Source organism: Mus musculus, chromosome 2 (genome assembly GCF_000001635.26).
Source record: "Mus musculus strain C57BL/6J chromosome 2, GRCm38.p6 C57BL/6J".
Taxonomy (NCBI): Eukaryota; Metazoa; Chordata; class Mammalia; order Rodentia; family Muridae; genus Mus; species Mus musculus.
The window spans coordinates 13,721,022-13,746,141 of NC_000068.7; the positions used below are offsets into that span (position 1 = coordinate 13,721,022).

General features: G+C 41.8%; 1 protein-coding gene across 2 annotated transcripts in view; it reads right to left on the reverse strand.

Moving 5' to 3' along the window:
• St8sia6 (ST8 alpha-N-acetyl-neuraminide alpha-2,8-sialyltransferase 6) overlaps positions 1-25,120 on the reverse strand; it is a 143,717-nt gene that overhangs the window by 70,004 nt on the left and 48,593 nt on the right. The window contains exon 3 of one of the 2 annotated variants that reach the window (NM_145838.1): positions 2,422-2,511. The exons of the other annotated variant lie outside the window; for it this stretch is intronic. Coding sequence (NP_665837.1) covers positions 2,422-2,511 — 90 coding nt within the window. The remainder of the gene's footprint in view (positions 1-2,421; positions 2,512-25,120) is intronic. 2 annotated transcript variants of the gene reach the window in all.

Sequence of the window (25,120 nt, forward strand, 5' to 3'; positions counted from 1 at the left end):
AGCTGATCATCCTCCTGGTGAAGACTTTATGGAGAAAACATGGACAGCATGAGTGAAAAAGTCAGCCAGAGGTTAGGCCACATGCTGACATGTGTTCGGGAGAAGGAGTAGACAAGAGTACTGCAGGGCATGCTAAAGCAGTTTCAGCTTTCATGTTTCTTGGTGTCACGTGTCTGATATGTGAAGGGTACATATCTGATATGATACATGCAAGAGGTTTAGAATGGAGAGCTAGAGCAAAGCATTGTAACAGCCACCGGCCTACAAACAAGACAGTTCTGCCAGGATCAAAGCAGATGTGAAGTGCCACGTACAATGCTCGAGCCATTCTGAGTCCAGTGAGTGAACTGTGCAGGTGAGAAGCGTTGGAATATCTGTCCAATCCATCTACAGGTCTGTTCTCAAGAGTGTATGGTCAGATTATAGGTACTATTAACAATATATCACTGAACCAAAAGAGGGAAAGAGAGCGATGGAGAGGGAGGAAGAGAGGGAAGGAAGACAGAAGGGAGAAAAGAACAAAGAGAGAAAAAGAGGTAGATAGATAGATAGATAGATAGATAGATAGACAGATCGTCAGTCATAAAGTCATATTCATCTTTTTGGCAATGATGTATTGCAGTTAACCTGGAAACCTGGAATGGCCTTGTATGGAGAACATTTCTTTTTCTCCCTCACTCTTTTTGATCCTTTATGTATGTTCCAAGGTGCTCAAATCCAACAAATAAATAGTAAAATAGTAAAAGAGCCTACAGTCTGCAAAGGAAGACTGTGTAGGCTCACCTCTCTGAAGAAAAACAGCCAAAACTTGGAGATCTACAAAGGACTAGAAGTGGGAACAGAGCATCTGGGGTGGCAATGGAGGCCACACAGTACAGGTGCTTTCTCTAGGAAGCTTATCACTAATCATCTGGATCTAAAGAGAAGGTGATAAGTCCTAATAGTCCTAATGGTCCTAATAGTCCATCTGTTGTGCAGGATTAGGCTGTCCAACTGAACTGACTCAAATCAGAGCCCACATAGCATTGTTATGTTTTCCAGTGGTTTCAAGAATCTGGGCTGTCTATGTTTTCCAGTGGTTTCAAGAATCTGGGCGGTCAGAAGGCTGAGTCAAAACAGAGAGAGGCATGGGACATCAAGGGTTGCCATGTTGGTCTGGCCTTCCCAAGGAGGATTTAGTCTAGAACAGTCCATGAGATTTCTATGTGAGCTGCATCAGATTCTTCACACAGCAGGCTCCATTGTGAAACAGCTCCCTATTGTATAAAGAAAGTGCTGAACATTCTCAAAGGGGACCTGCCTCCTGCACGCTGGGGAGCACTTAGCTCTATCATAGTCTGGAAGCTACTACTAGGGAGCTCAAAGCATTTAGTAGAAGTCCTACACTGGCTTGTCCCAGCGTACAGTTGCAAAGCAGGCTGGACCAGTTCACCTACACCCTGGCTTCTCTTCTCAGGTCAGCCTCCTACACACACGGAAAGAGAAAATGGATTACCTGCTCAATCCCTTCCTTCTCTGTCCACACCATTTTCACAGTTGAAAAGTAAGAGAGGGGTATTAGCATAAAGCATGAAAGAAAAGCACAGAGAAGAAGGACCCTGGGTCAGTCTCGCTTACACAGCCGCCTACAAGGAAATTAACTCTGTCTCCTGCCTGTTGCCAGCTTCTCCATTTCTCAGCCAAGCACTCAGCAAATGAAATATAGAAACTTCTTTTCAGAAGATTCTCTTGCCCTTCCCACTCCACACACCCCCTTTACACACTTTTTTTTTGTCAGTCCTGGAATTGAACCTTGGGCCCTGTATGTGTTAAACAGGCCCCTACATCTTGAGATATGTGCCCAGGCTCCTTTAAGGAGCTAACAAACACAGCACTACTCCACACTCCACAGGCAGAGTCTTACTAGATTTTCTCAGCTACAATCCAAGCAGCACCCCAGATATCAGAACCTTGGGCCACCAACACCTCTTCCTTGCATAGAGATTAGACATGTTGGTTTGCCTTCTCCCTAGTTTGAAGAAGAGGATGTAGGGGATCATTGAAAAGTATGAGATTATAAACTCCAGTCAGTGAGTGATGGGTGAGCCACAGCTGGGGCCAGGGGTAAACCATTAACCTGAAATTGTAAGCAAAATTTTGTGAAAGGGAACATTTTCCTAGGATAATGCCTCAAACACATATCAAAATTTCAGAAGGGTGTGCAGGCTTTAAGTTTTAGCCAGAACACATAGAGCATAATAAATGTGGATCTAGGACAGTGAAGCTGAGTCCTTCGGCCAGAGCATGACCTTGATCTGCACTGTGTCCCTGCTCCTTCCTCCTCAACTGGAGGGGCATTCTCAGAGCCAAATCCAGCCTGAAGTGAGCCCAGCCTGATTTTCCAAATCATTTCAAATATGCTTTGGGAAGAGTGCAACTTACCGTCTCGTTTTGTTAGATAAAGAGTTCAAGCTATATTGCAGATCTTTGCATTTCTCTGTTATTTGGGTTGTCTTCTCATCCAGATATGTGCTGTTTCAGGAAAAAGATTGGAAAAAATGATTTAATATCAAAGTATGTAAGATATTATTAATATAAATCAGATTTAATTGATAAGGGGTTGTATCCAAATGAAGCTTGGATTTTATTCCTTTATTGAATTTCTCCCTGGGAAACGAAATTGATATTGTTACCTCTGATAGATCTAAAATTTAAAAATGAAGTTAAACTAAAAAAAAAAAATCCATGCAGAAGGCTTTTTATTTCCATTTTTGCATTTTTGTATTTTCAGGTTAGTATTTATAATAAATAACTGATTTTAATCATTGCGTGTAAATAGCCTTTAAAAAAAAAGAAGAGCTGTCTTGGGTAAGAAGCCTAGAGACACAGGAAATTAATGTTTTCTCCATAAAGAACACAGGTGTATCTGCTTTCTGATTGTTGTAATACTTCTGATATGTTAGCCCCACATGTTGGTTTCTATGAACTCAGAAAATCAGAGGTGGAATACAAGCAAACCAAAAATCAGCATTAGGACAAAGGCAATGGCGTCTTGCACTAATGAGCTCCATGGGCACACTCATGTTATTATCTGACTCTCTGATATAACAAATCTCTTGGACACAGACATGTCAAGTAACTAACTCCTGGACACAGTGAGGGTCATGGACATAGTGTAAACACACTGTGCCTGGATCCACCAGGAAAGACAAGCAAACAGATCTGAGATCTTCTCTGGAGTCAGGACTTCTTGATACACTGGGCATGAGGGGTGATAGAGAAGGAGGGGGCATGAAGGTAAAGAGATAAGCAAGATAGGTTCATGGATAAGTCGACAATATTTTTCAGAGGGGCTTCCTAAAAGTACTGGGTGTGTGTTACCTATGGGCTCACAAAATCTCACCGACGGCCAGCACTATGACTCCGAGTTTGGTGACCTGATTTCAGTTCTTGTAACACACAGTTGAAAGAACACATTCACACAAGTTGTCTGACCTTCACAGTATGTAAGCATCACACACACACACACACACACACACACACACACACACACACACACACACAATCTATCATCTATCTATCTATCTATCTATCTATCTATCTATCTATCTATCTATCTATCTATCCATCCATCCATCCATCCATCCATCCATCCATCCATCCATCTATCTATCTATCTATCTATCTATCTATCTATCTATCTATCTATCTATCTATTTATCTATCTCATGTACACTCACCAAATAATAACAGTAATAATACATTTGATAAAACAAACTCTGAGTCCCAATATAATTTCTTTCCCTACTTCTTCCTTCCCACCTCTCATCCTCTCTCTAGAAGCACTTCTTGTGCTAGTCTAATGTATTATCGTGCTCCCAAGCATTTGTTTATTTCTAATTTGTTGTGTGTTTTATCCAGGCAGCACTGTTAATGAAGTGAATTACCCAGCCAGCAGTGCTTTGAATTATGATGCCTTTGTAATGCTCAATTGTGGGCCGGTGACAACCAGAGACCAATAGAACTGTCATATACACCTTCCCTTAAACTGGAAAGTATCTTTCTTAATAAAAACAAAATAGCTTTGCCCAGCCATAAACCAGGCATGCGGTGTGCAAATTAGAGAAGAGTGTCTGATGCAGAGTGGAGATGAAGAGGCAAAGGGGGTCTTTGGAGTCAGTGAGGATGACCTTGCCTTTGGGCTTCAGTCTGGCCTTAGCCTTCAGCAGGGGAGTTTCTCTTTAATTTTTACCAATAACACAGCTAACAGGATTAAATGGGGCTGGGGTGGGGGTGGGTATGTATGAAAAGACCTGACACATAGAAGCCAATAAATATCTGTTGAGTTCTTGCTCTAAACTCATTGTTGAACTTGACTTCATGTCAGTCAGTAATTCCTCTAGGCCAATTATTCTGTTCTTATAGAGGCTGCCTACATCTCTACCTGCAGGGAGTCACTCAATCCCAAGAGAACAGGCAAGGAGTCTTTTAGTTTCCTTTGCCTTCTGTGTCTCTCCAACCCTTTTTTTCACTTGAAATCTTCAGTTTCTTTCCTGACCTCTACCTTTCTCTGGTGTAAGAAAACAAGAAACGTCTGTAGCTCTGAGGTGGGAAAACTCATGACCAGCAAGCAGATCCATCTTGAAGGTGAGCATGCAACCTTGAGGGGATGCAATGGCAAGCCTTCTTTAACATCCAATTGGGAGGCAAGTTTCTGCTAAGTTAACGGGAATGGAGAAAGGGGCAGTCATGAGGAAAACAGGAATGCCAAAGACTCTGAGTCAGATACAATGTGGTAAAACAAGAGACTGCTATGAGTCAACTGTGGGTTGATGTGTAAGCCTTCCCAGGGATCTAGTTAGAATGATCCAACCCAAAGGACCAGGGTACAGGTGAAACAGACTGGATATTGCAAGCCACAGAAAAAGGCACAGAAGCAAACGACATCACAGTCTGCTGCAAGGAGCACATTTTAAACAAGATGAATAATGAGAAGACCCATCTGGTACTAACTCTCAATGGGACCTGAGCTGTTAGTGAAGGGAAAGAAAGCAGAACAGGATTCGGATGGCTCCTAGGCACTGTCTGTACAAACAGATTCTGCAAGCTCCAAGTACCATTTCTGTTTCTGTCCCCTTCCAAGTACTTACTGTTGTATAATTCCAGGTCATTGCAATTTTTGGATGAAACCCTCTTACAAAATTATATCAAAGAGAAAATAATGAGCTTATATAATAATCACCAAACTCCACACCAAGGGCCTCTAGCCTCTGCCACCAAGGAGATGTATCTTAGATAGCACTGTGATCCTCCCTCTGGAGATATGCTAGAATTTGGGGAGTAGGTTGGCTTTTAATGCTTCTCAGACAAGCAAGCTGAGATTACTCCAACTGTCCTTCCTGTCCACGTTTCTCTGAAAGGTGACCATCCTTGCTCAGCTGTCCCTGAGCAAGCCTGCCTCACTATGCATCTGAGGCATTTGCCACCTCTGCCACATACTGCCAGCTCCCTAGATGCCTTCCTCCACCAACATCCTCTCACTTGTTGCAAAATAAGCAACTGAAACAATAAAGCTCCTACCATACATATCCCTGGTCCTGATGCCTTAGGACTGGTGACTTGACAAATTCATGGTGTCCAGTTGGTCCGGCCCTCTATGTGCCTTAACAACTCTATTTCAAGCCTCAGTTCTCTCAGTGGCCACTGTAGGCGTTCGGTTCTAGTGTCTTGACCACTCACTGCCCTGCTAACATCTCATTCAATCATGCTGCCCGTTTCAGAGGATACGGTGCTGCTGGGTGCGATTAATCCGTAGCTGTCAGTCCTGACCTTCTGACTAAAAGAAAGACCTCCTCACTCACATGATGATAATGTATCTGCCACCCCAGCCTTCTCTGTCTCCTCTGTGACCAGGTCCCTCTCTACTACGTTTTCTGAAAGCATCTTTACTCTCTGGCTGTGTACTATTGCCACGATCAATTCACTACTGTCTGGAAATAAAAAGCAAAATATGTCACCTTGCTATTCACTCTCTCTTCATTGCCCATCCTAATTACAAGCCACAGCTGCCCACTTCCTTTATTTATAAATTCACTGACTGGCTTTCAGCAAACATCACTATGTCAAAGGAGATCTCAGTGCCTTGCCTTTGCTTCCCAACTTTCAGGGTATCTGGTTTCACCCACAGTCCTCCTTGCTCCCCAGCTTCTGACTGCTAGTCACAACCCTTCTGCAGCTTTTTATTCTAGACTGTTCTGCATGTATTGGTATTTCCTGTCATTCATTTTCTGATGTGACTTTAAAGTAATGACTGGTCTTTAGCTACAGGTCTTCTGTACATTGCCTCTGGGTCTCCTGCCTTTGAAACCTGCCTTCTCTCCCCAAACCTTTCCACAGACCTCTATTTCTATCATCCTTTCTCATTATCCCCCAGTGGTCTGTCTCTCAGGAACACTTGATCTGAGCATGCCACTTCTCTGCTCCAAATCATCCCCCTTTGGGACATGTAGCCCACTTCCTGGTGGGATATCTAAAACATCAGCCACCTATCTGGCTAGCCTTTGACTATGAGTTTAACGATGGTTTGCTAACCACTAAATGGTACAAATTTCCTTTTCTCTCCATTTCCTGCAAGTCTTATACCATGAATTCTGACCACCTTTGTTACTTAATAATAGAATTTGTTTGGTGCCAACAGACAAGCCATTAGGCATATTTTCAGCATGTAAGGAGGAAGCACTCTTTAATAAGACTGTGGGTTGATGATACAAAAACAAGCATTTTGCCTATCATTGTTATCCCTGTGGATGCTGGGCTTTCTTGAAATTCTGTTTTGATAGGTCATCCTTGAGTTGAAAGTGATTACTTTACAAGTCCACCTGACAAGATTTCACTAGAAAGCAAGAAGTTGGGAGACTGTACTCTCTCTTGCCAGGTAATAGACAGTAAGACTCTGGTACTGCAGAGGCTCTGTCTCAAAGAAATAATGTTACACAAATATGCAGAATTCTGCCTTTGGTCCTTAGTATCCACCAAGGCCTCTGAAGAACAGACTGAATGTGACCTTCTGTGTGTGACCTGCAATCATGCAATCAGATCCCCGGCCAAGTAAAACATTCCAAGGAACAATTGGCATGCAAGAATCTCAGGAACAGCAAGTGCAGCTAAGTTCTATTTATGGTAACATAATCGGTGCCACAACATAAAGCTTAAAGTCTAATCAATTTTACTCTCTGAGGAATGGATGCATTAATAAACAGCAGAGCATAGTTTCTAAACACAGAAAGCTCAAATAAGGATTTTTAAAAATAATTATTTTTAATATCCCTTTCTTCATCCAAGAGTGATAAGACCAGAAACCATGCTGACCAGCAGCAGAAAACCCTATGGAGAGGGGTCTAGCAGGCTGGCCAGCCTCTTGGATTCAGGCCATGGTGATCTCCTGAGTCCTAATTCTAAGCTCAGCAAGCAAATTGTTTATAGTGTGTTCCCCACCCCATGCGGGCTTTCTGAAAAGAGAAGAGCAAGTGTGATGATTAATCAAATCAACCAAGAGACATGTCTCTGGGCAGTCTGTAAGGGGTGCTCTTGGGAAGGGGGAACTAAATAGAGTAGATCCACCATGAGAGTAGGCAGAACTTTCCAGAAGATACAGAGTTGCACGGGGATATGTCATCCGTCCTCAGTGTTTGCATCTTGCTAGTCTGTGCATATACCCTTTTGTTGCTACTGCTGCTGCCATGTTTTGCTAACATTAGAATCCAGATTCTTCTGAAGACAGGAGCTTTTCAAGAATTCTCCAGATATTAGCACCAGACTGAGACCACTGAATTCCAGCGATGTGAACTGAGCAGCTTATCAGTTTCTCAGACTCTGCAGCTCACAGACAGTCATTGATGGACTAACTGGTCCATTTGGTATAAGCCAACCTGATAAATCTTTTATAATAATTGTTCATTCTATCAGTTCTGCTCCTTCAGAGACATGTGTATAGCAAGCATCTAGCCCACCATGTAGCTGGTTGCTCTCAGTCCCTAACAAAGTAGTCTTCTGGATTGGAGATCATTCTTGGATGTGACAAGCATTGCTTCTGACATGTTCATACTCAAACACAGATAAAAGTGTAGTTTGGTGCCTACAAAGATGAGAGACAGATCCTGGTCTTTTCCTTTGTTTGGTCATTCATTAGTTATGTGTGGAGTCTACACCATGTGCCTGGGAGACAGGAGGCACTTGAGATACTACAGTGAATAAGGTCGTATCCTTGGAGCAAGACATCTGCTGGGGAAGACAAGCATATATATGCACACATATCATTTGACTTTGCAGTATGATAGCTAGCTGTTTTTATAATCATATTAATTTCAAGAAACCATGAATCTGTGCATTTAATTCAAAATATGGGAACTGCTCTTAAAATAACAGCATTAATAGAGACTTATTCTTTAAACATGAACACTGCTGACAACTTCAATTGCAAAATATTCTGCAGATCATCTCTGTTTACTTGGCTCTTATCTGTTTCCATTTACCATCAATGAAGATTAATCAGCCACCCCTCAATATTAAGTCAGTTATCAAGATGCACTCTTAAACATTCCTATCATAGAAAGACAGTTTTCAAAACTGTAAATTCAAAGCTGTTGTAGATATATAAAATGATATACATTAATGATTTTATTTTGCTCATAAGGGACCCAGTTAAAGCTATCCACAGTACCAATCATTTATAAATCAATAATATTGTGATGAATATGTGATGAAAACCAGGTAGGGAGGGGTAAGGTAATTTGCATATTTACAGACAAAAATTAGTTTGCATAATAGCTAAGGCTTAGAGTTCTCAAATGTCTCCCATAGGATCATACTAAGATAATTCAGAGTTGTGGGATCTAAACACAGCAACCTTACTAATAAACCTGATGGCTAGATTTCATGGTCACTAGAAGAGGAATAACACAAACATAAGCAGGCTTACCCAGCTGTGAACTCTATGAACTATAATAGAAATCTGCCAGCCAAGATGTGCCCACAATGGAAATAGTGGCACTGCAGTGATAGGTGCAACCAACCACATTTTGCTTAGATTTGGGGCAAGATCCATGCAAGAAATCACGCCTGGAACTACATGTCTGGTGATAAATCATGAGTGTGGCGATCATGCAGGGGTTAGATTGTACCGGTGTTTAAATACGGTGATATGATATCAAACTGACTTCTAAACATATATGTTTGCAGTCATAGGCATATGATACTCTCTGTTTTAATTAGAAGCTTCATTCTACAATGACTGTGTAAATGCATAGACTCATGGTTGTTTAAGATGCTGAGAATAAGGAACAACTGAGCACCCAGCTCTAAACAGGGCATGCACTAGTCCCTTCAACACCAACAATTGGACAAAGCAGCAGTCTATAGAATAGGAAAAGATTTTTCCAGCTACACATTTGATAGAGGGTTAATATGCAAAATATATAATGAACTCCAAAATGATCACCAAAAAAATCAAGCAAACAAATAACCCAGTTAACCACTGGAGTATAGATCTAAGCAGAATTCTTAAAATAGGAAACTCAAATGGCTGAGAATACTTAAAGAAATGTTCGTCATCATAAGTCATAAGGGAAATGCAAAAGGAAACTACTTTGAGATTTTATCATATACCTATCAGAATATCCAAGGTCAATCAAACAAATGACAACTCATGCTGGCAAGGATCTGGAGCAAGGGGCACACTCACCCATTACTGGTGGGAGTGCAATCTCATACATCCACTATAAAAATTAGTGTGGCTATTCCTCAGGAACTTGGAAATGGATATACCTCGTGTTCCAGCTATCTCACTTGTGGGCACATACCCAAAGGTCCCTTCATCTTACCACTTGCTTAACTATGTTCTCCACTGCTCTATTCATACTAGTCAGAAACTGGAAACAAACTAATTGCCCCTCAACATATGAATGAATAAAGAAAATGCAGAAAATTTACACAATGGAACATTACTCATCCACTTAAAAAATGAAATCATGAAATTCACAGGTACATGGATAGAACTAGAAAAAAATCATCCTGAGTGAGGGAAATGTGGTATATATTAGCTTTTATATTGTGTAAATTAGCTGTTAAGTTCAAGATAGCCAAGCTACAATCCATTGAAACATAGAGGTTAGGTATAGAGGTAGGAACTGGGGGGTGTAGGAGTCTCCATAGGAAAGGAAACAGAATAGATAGTTATGGATGGATGAAGGAAGGGTACTGGAATGGGAGAACCAAGTGAGGAAAGGATGGAAGAGATGAAAAACAGAGGGAATATAAATAGAGACAGCTAAAATTAAAGGCCATTTGAGTGATAGTATGAAAACCTAATAACTAAGTAGAGGTCTCCTGAAATATATCCATATATAAAGGCAATCTAAATGAAATCACAAATAATGGATAAGACAGAGTCCCTACCGGACATCTCTTGTCACCAAATGAAGCTTCCAGTGCCTAGATCTTGTTATATTTAATTGAGTTGTTGGCCAAAAGACTCCCATAGCAATTGCCAAAACTATAGGTTGTTCTCTACAAACTGATGGCAAGGTTCCATTGCTGAAGACAACACCTGCACAACTCATTTAACATGGAGAAGTAGATCTGGTGCTTACACAGAGCCTTCACTCCTACATTTTAGTGTCTTTTGTACAGAAAGGTAAAGTGCATGGTACCAGGAGAAATACAAATTCCAACCCAGACACAAAACGTTTGATCTACAATGGTAGGTCACAACATGCTGGGACAAGGGTGGTCCAAAGCTTATAAGAATTAAACAAACAAATAAACAAACAAACAAACAAACAAAAACCTAATGTCTAATTAAGGCTGACTCTATGAGATGGAACCAATACTTGACACTGCTTCTGTGACCAAGAACTTGAGACTAGATAGGCCAGGAGCCTATAGTAAAACCAAATTCTATGATTCTATTAAACGCACGTAACAGTAAAATAACCCCTAATGATACTGTGATACACTCATAGATCAGAGCCTTGCTCAGCCATCATGGAAACAAATACAGGGACCCACAGCCAGACATCATGCAGAGAGTGACCTTGGAACACTCAATCCTAAATGGGATGGGTCTTATCCGGGCTCAGGGCACCCTGATGAAGAGGAGACAATAACAGTGTAAGAGCTAGAGGGGAAGAAGGATGTCAAGGAACAGGGTCCATGAACACATGACTCACAGAGACTGGGGTAGCATGCACGGGGCCTACATGGGTCTGCAAAGTTGTGTCCTAAAGTTGAAAGAAGTGGATACATGCCCCTATCCCCAACCCAACCACTAATGCCAACTGATAACCACTTGTAAATGAAACTCTATTTTTCTCCAAGGAAATCATACTAGGGAAACAGACTATCTCAAGGTCAGACAGAATGCATGACCAGTAGATGGCCAGCCAACACAAAATGAACTCAATGTATCTTTGGAGGTTTCTTGTCTCCGAATGACAAGTCTTTTTTTTTTTTTAATCTTTTTTTAAAATTAATTTATTTTTTACACTCCATATTTCATTCCCCGCCCCCCATCCACACTCCAACTGCTCTACATCTCACACCTCCTCCTCACCCTGTCTCCAAGTGGATGCCCCCACCCGCTCCCCACCTGACCTCTAAACTCCCTGGGGCCTCTATTCTATTGATGATTAGGTGCATCAACTCCGAATGAACACAGACCCGGAAGTTCTCTACTGTATGTGTGTTGGGGGGCCTCATATCAGTTAGTGTATGCTGTCTGTTTGGTGGTTCGGTGTTTGAGAGATCTTGGGCTGGGTGGGAGGGGGCATTCACATTAATCGAGACTGCTAGTCATTCTACAGGATTGCCCTTCTCCTCAGCTTCTTTCCACCTTCACTAATTCAACAACAGGGGTCAGCTGCTTCTGTCCATTGGTTGTTCATAGTGGCCTTATTTGTGATAGTCAGAAGATGGAAATAACCTAGATGTCCCACAACAGAAGAATGGATACAGAAAATGTGGTTCATTTACACAATGGAATACTACTCAGCTACTAAGAATGAGGACATCCTGAGTTTTGCAGGCAAATGGATGGAACTAGAAAATATCATCCTGAGTGAGGTAACTCAGACCCAAAAGGATGCACATGGTATATACTCACTAATAAGTGGATATTAGCCAAAAAAAAAAAAAGTACAGAATATCCAAGATACAGTCCACAGAACTCAAAAAGGACAACAAGCTGAAGTACTCAAGTGAGGATGCCTCAGTCCCACTTGGGAGAGAGAAGAAAGCAATCACAAGTGGGGAGGGAGGGAGAGAAAGTGGACATGGGGAGGAGGAGTAGAAGGGGAGGGGAACCTGATCTGGTATTGGGTGAGGGAAAAGGACTGAAGTCCTGAGGGCCAAAAGGAAGAATGTAAACAGGCAACCTCAGAAAATAGGAGGTTGGGAGACTCTCCAGAATGCACCAGAGACCTGGGAGGTGAGAGACTCTCAGGAATCAAAGGGAAGGATCTTAGATGAAATGCCAGACAATAGGGAGAGGGAAATTATAGGGCCCACCTCCAGCAAGAAGACAGGGCATCAAGTGAGGGATGGGGTTCCCATCCCACAGTCACATCTCTGGCCCATAATTGTTCTGTCTGAAAGAATTATAGGGATGGAAATGGAGTGGAGCCTGAGGAAAAGAAGGTCCAGTTACAGGCCCAAAGAGGGATCCAGCTCAAGGGGAGGTCCCAAGGCCTGACATTATTACTGAGGCTATGGAGTGCTCACAAAAAGGGACCTATCATGGCTGCCCTCTGAAAGACCCAACAAGCAGCTGAAAGAGTCAGATGCAGATATTTGCACTCAACCAATAACCTTTTCTTTTTTTAAAATGTTTATTTTAGTTATACATGTTTTTCCTCTTTTTACCTACAGGGCCTTTGAATATACTTTTTTGGCTTCCGGTGCAATGTTTTTATGGGATTCCTGAGTGTGTGAATGAGTGGGTCTGTTTTTATAACTATTACTTTACCTTTTCTTGAGTACTTTTGGTTTGATTTGCCTATTCCTATGTGTTAGCTTTTGTTTTATCTTATTTTATTATCACCCCTTGCAAGCCTGTTGTTTTCTAATGAGGGACAGAAAGAGAGTGGATATAGATGTGAGGGGAGGTGGAGAGGAACTGGGAGAGGAAGTAGAAGAAGTGGAACCATAATCAGGATCTTTTATTTGAGCAGAAATAAAAATCTGCTTCAATAAAAGGAGACAATAAGAAAAAGAAAAAGAAAAAGAAAAGATATCCCCACATCTTTAGCAACACCATTACACCAGACCAAAGACGGAATTCACAGTACCATACTTCACTGACTTGCTTCTGAACTCCAGTCCCTCTCCAATCCAGGGCATACCTCAAAGAGAAATGGATGCCTCTGGCTTAGGTGTGGTGAGCTCTCTGGTATAGCCAGGAAAAATTGGTTTAGATGAGTAGACTGATATGGGGTGGGGGAGGGCAGGGAGGGGTGTTAACAAAAGGACAAGCCTGATATAAAGATTTATGAAAACTCCTAACCCGGTGAGTAAGAGGGTGGTCTTTTTTAATCATTCCATTCGTTTATATCTCAGATGATATCCCACTTGCCAGTTATCCCTTCCAAAATAAAACCCATTGCACATCTACCCTCTCCCCCTTCCCCTTTGCCTCCATGGAGGTGCTCCCCCACCTACCCACCCTCTCCTGTCCTATGGTTCCAGCATCCCCCTGTGATGAGGCATCAAACTGCCACAGGACCAAGGACCTTTCCTCCCATTACTGTCAAGAAAGCCCAACCTCTGCTGCATATGTATCTGGAGTCATGGGTCCCTCCCTGTACACTCCTTGACCCAGTGCTCCCAGAAACTAGACCACAAACCAAAGAGGGTAGTCAGTGGTAATGGGCATATTTAGGTAACAAGAACATAAAATGGGAGCTGGTTAGGAATATGTGGCAAACCTTGGGGCATCCATGTCTCACTTCACAAATAACTACTCCTGAAATGTGAAATTCCTAGGTGCTTGAAGCAAGGATAAAAGCTTTAAATCAGGAAGGAGTCTGCTCACAATGAAAATATTTTTTCCCTTCCAGACCTGAACAATTTAAAAATAAAATAGTCTTTTTAATGACACAACTGTATTTTCTTACTCTATAATCAGGATTGTTTATTTCTCACTGGGACACTTTGAATTAGAAAGTCTCTAATATGCTTAGGATATTTTAATGTTAATGTATATTATTTGTGTGTGTATATGGATATAGATGTATGTGAGGGTACATGTGGACATGTGTGCACGTGTGCACATGGAGGTCAGAGTACAAGTTTGTGTCATTCCTTAAGAATCACCCCCCCCTTTTTTTTAAAGACAGGGTCTTTCACTGACCTGAAGCTTGCAGAGTATGCTGAACGAGGTGAACAGTGAACCCCAGAGTTCCTGTCTCTGCCTCTCCACCAGTGAGATTACAAGTATGGACCACCATACCCTGCTGAGTTCTAAGGATGAAACTTATTCCTAGTGCTTTCAAGACAAGCACTTTACCAATGGAACTGTCTCCTTACCACCACTGTATTAACATAATTTTGATGCAAAAATTTACATGTATTAGTGTGGTTAAGAATGAAGGACATAAGAGAAACATACTCTGTATGGTCATTAGGTAATGAGTGCTTTGAACACCTTTCTTATGTCTATTTTATTAATTCTTCATGAGAATCATAGAAGGTAGGTACTGGGCACTACATTTCAGTAAATGAGGAAAGTAAGACATCTCTAAAAATCTCTCTCCTAGTTAAGAGTGGGTTTTTGAGGCCACATACTATGATCCCGTCACGTTCCCTTCAAGGGAACACTATTTCACTATCTGTAGCATCAATGCCTCCTCTTTCTGATCATCTCTTCTTAGTTTATGAGAAGTGACAGGGTTTTCTTTTTGATCAAAATCTGTTAAACCTTACCCTGAATCTGCTCAACTAGCTCCAATTATTGGGTATACCCTCAAAAGCCCAATCTACCAATAACGTCGCTCAGTGGGGTTATCCCGAACCCCTTCCCCTTGCTGAGTATACTCAGTATCTGATCAAACTACTGTCAACTGCCCTACAATTAGCTTTAACTCTCAACTTGACATATCTTGGAGTAATCTGAAAAGGGAATCTCAGTTGAGGTATTTCTTAGGTGAGTTTGGATTGTGAGAATGTCTGTGGGAGGCTTTTTGATTGTTAATTACTGGAGGAAGGCCCAGTCCTGTGTGGGAAGAAGTGTCCCTAGTCATCCTGGACTGTACAAGAAATTAAAGATAAGCCTGTGAGTGAGGTAGCAACAGGCATTTCCCATGATTGCTGGCTCAGATTCTTGCCTTGAATTCCTAAATTGACTCCCTTCAATGATGGAAGATGGTCTGGCACTGTAAGTCAAATGAACTTTCCCCACCCCCACCCCTAAATTCCTTTTGGTTAGTGCTTTTATAACAGCAGCAGAAAAGCAACCAGAGGATCTGGTCACTTAGATCTGCCTTCAGCAGAATCCCACACTTGAGCTCTCCTTACCTTAAATCTTTCCCCCTAATCGCTTCCCCCATACATTGACACTGCCATACATAAATGGCCCTTAGTTATAAATTCCTGCTTTCCCCTCTGCTCAGAGGTGAACACATGTTTGCATACCATAAAAGTCCATGACAGGCTGGGCAGTGGTGGCACACGCCTTTAGTCCCAGCACTTGGGAGGCAGAGGCAGGCGGATTTCTGAGTTCAAGGCCAGCCTGGTCTACAGAGTGAGTTCCAGGGCAGCCAGGGCTACACAGAGAAACCCTGTCTCGAAAGACAAAAAAAAAACAAACAAACAAACAAACAAACAAAAAACAAAAAAAAACAAAAAACAAAAAACAAAAAACAAAAAACAAAAAACAAAAAACAAAAAACAAAAAACAAAAAACAAACCAAACCAAACAAAACCTCCATGACAGTAACACTCCGGTGATAGGTATCTAAATAAAGTCCACCTCACCAATGCTCACCAATGCTCACCAATGTAACAAGTGTATGGATGATTTTGCTTCCTAGAGCCATGTTTCACTGTTATACATTGTTGATAATAATAGCAACACAAAGCATTCTCATTTACAGGTTTGCAAATTTCCAGTGGAGAGACAACCCCTCCATACATACACACAGAGGAAAACTTAGCCTGGTCCTTACACTCACCTCTCTTCTGAATTTTTAAGTGTGTCTGTGGTATAAACTTTCCTTTGAAACCATTATAACATCTATAACATCTCACACGTTTGTTTCCTCGCTGATACATATCATAGAAACCATACACTGTTCACTCTCACACCTGCATGAGATGTGTTCTTTTTTTGGGGGAGGGGGGGCGGGGATGTTTCGAGACAGTGTTTCTCTGTGTAGCCCTGGCTGTCCTGGAACTCACTTTGTAGACCAGGCTGGCCTCGAACTCAGAAATCCACCTGCCTCTGCCTACCAAGTGCTGGGATTAAAGACGTGCGCCACCACGCCCAGCTCGAGATGTTTGCTTACCTTCTGATAAAAACTATCTTTTACCACCCCACATAGGAATGCTGAAATCATTTCTGAACAGAATAAGCAGAGTACCTTGGTCAAGAATATAAACAGTGGCATTAAAAAAAGATATTAATTCTGATCTCTATTCTGCTCCACACTGCACTATTAACCTTAGGAAAGTTATTTAACCTTTCCCTATCTGGGGATAATACTATCACGTGGAAGAGATGCAAAGTCTGTAGGAGATAATGCATGGGAAAAGCTCAGCCCAGTAATAGGGATGAGTAGCTGCTGCAAGTGATAAACTGCATTCAGGAAGAGCAGTGCACACTCCACTGTTTCTCACTGTGCTGGCCAACTCTTGATGCAGTACATCTCCAACTGCAGCATGCCCTTGGATCCTCTAGAAACTCTTATTAAAATACAAATGTTGGTCTAGTAAATGGGGTTGGGTCCTAATGTGTTGGACTTCTAATTGAGTCCCAAGTAGTGCCATTCTGCGGGGCTGACAGGAGTGGTTTGAGTTACAAGGTCTTAAAAGTCTCAGAGTCAAGTTCTGCCCTCGTAGCCTCTTTCTTTTTCTTTTTCTTTCTTTTTTTTTTTAAGAATTATTTATTTATTTTATGTATATGAGTACATTGTAACTGTCCTCAGACACACCAGAAGAGAGCATCAGATCCCATTACAGATGAGTCAACGTGTGATTGCTGGGAATTGAACTCAGGATCTCTCTGGAAGAGCAGTCAGTGCCCCTAACCACTGAGCCATTTCTCCAGCTGGCCTCTTTCTTAATAGCCCTTGATGGTTAAAAACTGGTTGCCCAACATGATAAGATTTATAAGCACTGTGGGAAAACGTTCTGAGCCTGAGCATGTCTGCAAAGGATTATCGAGATAAGGTTGATTGATGTGGAAAGATCTCGTCTAGTGAGGGGGACCACTGCATGGACTGGGTTCTGAATTAAATAAAAAGAAGGAAAGCCGAACACGGGATCTGTCAGTCTCCACTCCCCTCCCTGAAGTTGAGTGCAACATAAGCAGCTTCTTCACATTGTCCACCACAACCACAAACCTCCTGAACTGTGACCCCCAACAGACCTCTCTCCCTTAAGTTGATACGGGCAGGTATCATCCCAGCAATCAGAAAGGTAGCTAATACCCAGCTTGCAGTGAGACTTCACAGACCGAGATTCAGAGGACTCTTACAGCTGAAGAGCAATGTTGGTAGAAAAAGCAATAAAATAATTTGAAAAGCTTGAGAACGAAATGAGCTAAATCACATGCCACTAAGTGGGGATTCTTTTTTCCATATGAAAAGGCACAACAAAGGAAATAGTGTCTGAGGAGTCTTGTGCACTGAGAACACTTAACGTAATTGCTTCTCTGACTCAGCGGCAAGGCTCAGTCTCCCAGTAGCTCTGCTACCGAGAATACAGGGTAACCGGCATCAAAGCAGAGCCTCCAGGCAGACTTCATGAAATCTGGCATACGAATGCAACCCTTGAATGTCCATTAAGCAAAACCTTGATGACAGCTAAAGGATGCAGGTCACCTCTGAGAAGTCATCAGGGGATCCAGGCACAGAAGATGTCAGCTATATCCACGCTGAAACATCCGTCTTGTCTCTTCAATGACAATCAGTGTGTTCTTCCCAACCCAATGACTGCATTTCTGTGCTAGCAATAGTTTTTCATTCAGTCTTGGAGAATCAACCTTTGAGACAAGAACATTAAGGAGGAAACACCTTGGTTACCCTCCTACCCCACCACCACACCCTCCCTCTTTTTTGTTTTACTCAGACTGGTCTCAAATCTGCTATTTAGCCCAGGGTAGCCTCAGATTTGAATGGTCCTCCCTCAACCTCCTGGGTGCTGAGATTACAGAGGTGCACTCCTATAATTCTGACTCTGGGTTACTGTTGCAAGTTTCTGTGAGTAGAGTGGTGTATTCTTGGATCTTTATAAGAAAAGATGGAGCCATTGTTAGCAGATGGGAATCCAAGAGCCAGTCTGATGGTGCTGCCTAATGGAAGGTAGAGACTTCAGAGAAGTCCCATGTGTGAAAATCTTCTCGTGGCTGTTTGTATTTGTGTTCAGAAACTGATATTTTATAAGATGATGATAGAAACCCCCCAAAATTTAAAATTCCTATCTTTCTCTGTGTTTGGCTAGGATCATATAAGAGAGTGTTGGCCTCTGCCAGTGGGTCACAGTAGACAGTTCTTTGTCTCCCTCTTGTGTGACTGATCACCTTCATAACTCCCTAATAAATTTAAACCAATTAGTGAATAAATATCCAAACAGTTGGAAAGCCTCAAGATTGTAATTCATATAGGGAAAAGAAAATTCTAAAGCCAGTCACAGTAAAAAATCGAACATTCTAGAAAAAAGAAAAAGAGCTTCTAGAACAAGGGTCTTCTGATAAACTCCTTGCTAATTATAAGAATTAGTTAATCCGATGGACTCAATCTCTAAGTTCTATTTCATTAAGATTTTGTGACATTTAAAATGAAGTTATTTAAATGTTCTTATTAATATTTAATGAAAGTCTAAGGGAAGTGCGTAGTCAAATTTATTGTGCTTAGGTATACTGTAATTAAGAAAGGTTAGGAGTGTGTCCCAAGAGGCTTATCACTCACATCCTGAAGCAATAAAATTACAGATGGAGTCTAACCAGGAAACAGCACAAAGTCAGAATCTTTGAGAAGCTGGAGTAGAAGTGACTCAGATGTGGTATTAGGTTCTGAGAAGTGCAGTCAATCAAGTGTCCTCTCAGGCAACTCAGGAGAAATAACCCTCCTTGACAAATCGTAACTACATTCAAGTATATTAATTTCTTCCCTTCTCGTCTGCCTGCTTATTCCCCATTTCCCAGTCAATACAGTGTCCTTGTGTGGCATCTCTTACAAGCTGGGATACGCTGACTCTAGGTGAAGTAGAATTGTTTTGTCTTGTTATGGCTTGATATGGAAGTGGGCTGGGTTTTCCTTTCAGCCTTGCCCTCTCCACTTCTAAGTTGGCAGAGCACAGAAGCTGTCTTCATTGGCCATCAAGACCTCTTTCTAAGCCTTCTAAGGTTAGCTTCTAAAGCAGAAGGACCTACCAGAAGGACCTCTATTCAATTGCTTACTACTTCTATTTCCTACTGGTCTACAAAAGGCATCGAGGATCATGCCCAGCAATGAGTTCTAATGAAATTTAATGTCTCTGTCCTCAAGATGAAGAGATTTCCATTCCAAAACACACTTCTAAGAATTGTTTTTCTTCTGGTCTCAACCTTGATGCTTTTAAGCAGAATACCAAAAGAGTCCCAACTGATCTGTACAGAGTCACACCACCATTTGGGCATCTGTATCCTGTACCTCATCAAATATGTCCTGGAGCCTGCCTGAGTTTTTACTTAGAGACCTTCAGCTGGAAGCCTTTCTCAGCTTTCAGTAATGAAGGGTTGTTGTTGTTGTTGTTGTGTTGTTTTGTTTTAATTTGGAGACAGTTTCTTTGTGTAGCCTAAGCTAGCCTAGAACTCATGCTCCTTCTGCTTCAGCCTTCTGTGCACTGAGATCACAGGTGTGTGCCACTGTGCTCAGATGAAGACCTTTTGGTGATCTTTAGCGGCTATTGTAAGCACCCTCACACCACCCACAGCTTGGTTCTAGTTGCTCTGGAAGACACTATTTCTCAGGCCCCGACATGCATGGATCATGCCCTCACACTGTCTCACTCCATCACGTCTACTGTCCAGCTGTCCAGGCCAGCCCCAAGTCCTTTCCCAAGACTCAAAGAAATGAATGGATCTGATGAGAAGCCCTCAAGTGGATGTTCTAAGTAGGAATCTGATCCTAAACTTTGGGGCAAAGAGTAGCTCCCGGAGCCACAAGATTTCTGCCCTGGGTATGTGGTCATTGGTACAGAAGATGATGTAACACATCAATAGGCCATGTGCTGGGATTGGCTTGAGCCATTTTGATGCTCTGAGGGTTAATGTTTTCCTGAGCCTGGGGAACATACCACTGCTATATCAGAATAATTACATCATTGTGCTCAACTTGAGCCAAATCTCTACTCTCCTGACATATAGGGTTCTTAAATAAATAATGTAAAAACATAAATGGACCCGTAATCAAAGTAAATGTATATAAAAAGAGAATTTGACATAAATGCTGACAAGTGCTAGCATTTTATCTAAAATAATCCCCCCACAACTGTCAAGACAGAATACTTTTTTCTTTAAATTCAGGTAATAAAATACTCAGGATAATAATTGTTATTACAGTTCTGGATTTTTCTTTCTGCATTGAATGTTTCCACCTACTTCATCTGCTTACTGTCCTTTTGGGGTCTTAATTCTGTTTCTTTCCCAGTAATAATATATATTTGCTCTACTTCTTAAACATCTTTATTAGATACAATTGAAGATAATTTAGAATTTATCAGTTTTATCACGTCCTCCTTCTGCCAGAGAAATAGTTGATACATGAACTACTGACTGCCCATTTTTTTTCATAGTTCCTGTAACTCTTTCCTCACAGTTCCTGAAATTGAGATGCCAGATCTTTGATGGACCTTCCATATAATTACTTCTGACATCTATAGGACATCAATGTCTTCCTTATATAGTGTCCCACTGTGAAATGTCTCACTTAAAAGTCACTGATCAGGGCAGTTGACCAAACAATGGCCTATAGCTAAAATAGTAGTAGAATCAACAGTTGTTTAAAAACTGGGGTAGGGAGAGGGCACAGAACAGGGTCTTAGACTAGTGTAGGCAGAGCAAGTAGCCAGGTAGCCAAGGCTGGCTGTGACAGTAAGCCTCCTGTCGCAACCTTCAAGTACTAGGGTCACAGGTGTGAGGGGCTTTGCCTGTCCAGAATAAACACTTTAACAATTTTTGACACACTTATTCAACTAGTCATACATCCATCTAAAGTGCCATGGTTTACATATTACGACTTTGTCTGTATGGTAACTATAGTAGAACATAAAAGGATCAAGTCATATCTACCAAAGTATCTATTTCACCAAACTGGTAACTCACCTTGATAGTTACCAAGTATTCTCATTTGATTTTTGAAACAGCCCTGTCTAGAGATCATTTTGTCATTTGTTCCATATAAAGAATGACACTCGTTACTGTCAGTGGTAACACGTCTCTTAGATCCAGCTCTCTTATTCTTTTATTCTCTCTGCAATGATTCTTTGACCTCACTGAGAACTGCCTCAATCTAATCCAGATCTCCTGTCTTCATTAATCTCCAACTTGCACCATTCAAATACTCCTGACATGTGACTCCCTAGTTTCTACTTCTGTTGCCTTGACTAGCAAATTTAGATACCTGGATATATCAAACCCTATATCTAGGCCTAACACTAAGCAGACAACTTCATCTGGAGAAAAAAAAATCATACGACTCTCTGGAATGATTTCAATTTAACTTTAGCCCCATAACCTTCACACAGTACCACTACCTATGAATCCTACAACACTTCCTAAATAAACCACATACTTCTCATGCTGATTTGGTTTTCTTCTCCCTCCTTCAACATCCCATAGGCCATACTCTCAGCAGGTAGCCTTACATCACACTTTATTGAAAAAACAGAAGCCTGCAGAGTGCAGCAGGAACATGATCCTTCCACTTTGTCTAAACTCCCAGTTCCTATTGAGGTGGGCTCAAACAGCTTTAAATAAATAGCACACAACAGGTAGGTTAAGCAATTGAAATTTGTTGTCTTTGCTGGCTAGTTATATATCAACCTGACAAGCTGTAGTCATCTAAGAGGAGGGAACCTCAAATGAGAAAAATTCCTCCATAAGATTGGGCTGTAGTCAAGTCTATAGGACGTTTTCTTAATCAGTGATTTGTAAGAGCCCAGTCCATTGTAGGTGCTACTACCTTGGGCTAGTGGTCCTGGCTTCTGTAAGAAAGCAAACCTTGAGGAGCAAGCCAGTAAGCAGTCAGCTCCTGCCTACAGGGTCCTACTCACTTTGAGGTGCCACCTTGGCCTCGCTCTATGGGCTGTGGTTCAGAATATGTAAACCAAATATACCCTTTCCTTTGCAGGTTCCTTTTGGTCATGGTGTTTCATCACAAAAATAATAACCCTAATTAACACATTTTTTTCATAGCTCTAGAGGCTGAACGTTCAATATCAATATATAGGATGGGTGGATAGATAGATAGATAGACAGACAGACAGACAGACAGACAGACAGATGCTCAATTTCTAAATATAATCACATTGAAAATTATAGTTTCAATATGGTTTGGGACTGGGGTATATGATCCATCTATAACCACCGTGCTAACTATATCCTTTGTCTTACCCTAACACATTACAACAAAAGAGTTGTCTCTGCTCTCATAAACAAAGCCAATCATCCCAGTGTTTTCTGGTCTTGGATCCTCTTCCGGTCTTTTTGTTTCTTAGTGTTCTGAAGTAAATCTCGTGTAGTTCAGGCCAGCCTCAATTTCACAATGTATAGCAGAGGATGACCTTGAACTCTCGAGGATCTCCCCTCCAGCTCCCACATTCTGGGATTACAAGCTTTCTTAAGCATTATAGTAACTCATCTTCTCCTCTCTGTACAACCGGAATCTTTCCCTGTTTCATTTTCACCAGATACAACCATGGTCCTCCTTTAACTTCACGAACTCTCCCTCTTTCATCTTTTTCTCCCTTCCCTTTGAAATTCCCTCAAGGAATTATTTAAAGTCACTGCCTTCCCTTCCTCAACAACTCATGTGATTAATCAGAACACTCAAATCTACAGAAAACTCCCTATCCCAGACTCAACAGCCCCATGTTCTACTTCCCCATCTTAAATTAGAGCTGACCAGAGGAACATCCCTTTCCTGAAAATGCTCCTGCAGGAGGCATGAAATTATGCTCACCCAGTTTCTCCATCCACTGCACTGACTGATCTCCTCCTGTTCCTCCCCTTCCTCCTCCTGTTCCTCTTCCTCCTCCTCCTCTTCCTTTTCCTCATCCTCCTCCTCCTCTCGCCAACTCCTGCTTTACTTCCTAAATCTCTAAATCTTGGAAAGCTCTAGAACTTACTCCCCAATCCCTTTCTCTTCTGCAGCCATCCCTGGTGCTAAAGGAATCCATCTATTATTCTCTGCCGGGTGATGGCACCTTAATTTATCTGTGTAGCTCTGACCCCTCTGCTGAGCTCCTTGAGCTCCAGATTCATCTGGACAGTCCCCAGCCTCACTGGCATTTCCACTTAGTGTCCAGCAGACTTGTCAAATGTAGCACTGATCCAAGCCCAACCTCTGACTCCCTTCTCCCCTTTCTAGTCATCCATGTCTCCATGATGACAATAGACATCTTAAGCAATATATATATATAATCCTTAATTCCTTTACTTCTCCTGTGCATCCAGGCTCAGGGCTAGTCTGTCTCCCATCTGCCCACATTACTTTTTCTCTTCATCTGTCTTATCAGGCCTTGTCTAGACTGTCTCCTAACTAGTCTTTCAGCTTCCATGGCCTCCAGTAGCTATCCATTCTCTCTGCAATGTTCATGGTTGTCTTTAAAACTTGCTCTGAATTATTACTGGAATAAAATGCAAAATCCTCACCAAGGTTTGCACCCCATCACATACCTAGGCTTAAGAACTGCTTTTACTATGCCCCCCTTTTCCCCTGCACCCCATTCTCTCTACTTTCCACACAGCAGAGCTTCACGACTGGTGCATTCATTTTCCCTTCCACCTTGAACAGTCCTTGTCATCCATTAGGTCTTGTCCCAGATCATCAGCCCCTTCAAGCAACTTTTCTTCCATCTTGTCTAAGGCTAATATCTGCACACACATGAGCATCTTCCCACTGCTTGCTATATTAATCATTATTACAGTTAGGCTAGCATGGTTTTGCCTACCCTTCTCCTTGCTACTACTCCAGCATCAAGCTCAGCCCTGGTATAGGACGCTCGTTGAAAGGATGAAATCGATCCAGGCTCTTTTCCTCCACCAGACTGCCAAAAGAAACCCATAACTGTCCTTCCCCAACTCCCCATTGGACTACCCACCCAAGTTTATCTCCCAAGGAAAACTGGCTCATCAAGAGCACTCCTGCTGGACTTTTCATATATCAAAGGTAAAGAGTTGACAGAATTAATAGAAGAGTCGTGAAAGGCTCAGGAGGAGACACACTTGGAGAAAGTGATCATCAGTGGAAAGTGATAAACAGGCAGGGAGTGGGTGAGGGATGGGCAGAAGGAAAAGAGCAATGGGAAGAGAAGTAGATATGCAGGGTCCAGGTAGAAACAATTGAATCATTGTTATACATCTCAAACTTGAATCTCTGACTTGTGGGTAGGGAAAATTAAAAAGGAAATTGGACTTAAAAGAAAAACAGTATCATTGAAGATTATAAGTTGAATTACTTTTTATGTGTTTGAGTTTAAAAAGACAATAGAATTCCTATTTGTATGGTCAGTTTTCATACAGAGTTCTGCTTCCTAGAGCTCAACTGTGTGGCCAAAATGAACAGACTGAATTTCTGGAAGGTGACTTGAGCAGTTATCCAGTAAGTAGGGAAGACAGGAGTCAAAGGTGAGGCTGACACCTCAGGGGCCTTGTTTATATTATCCTCTCCTC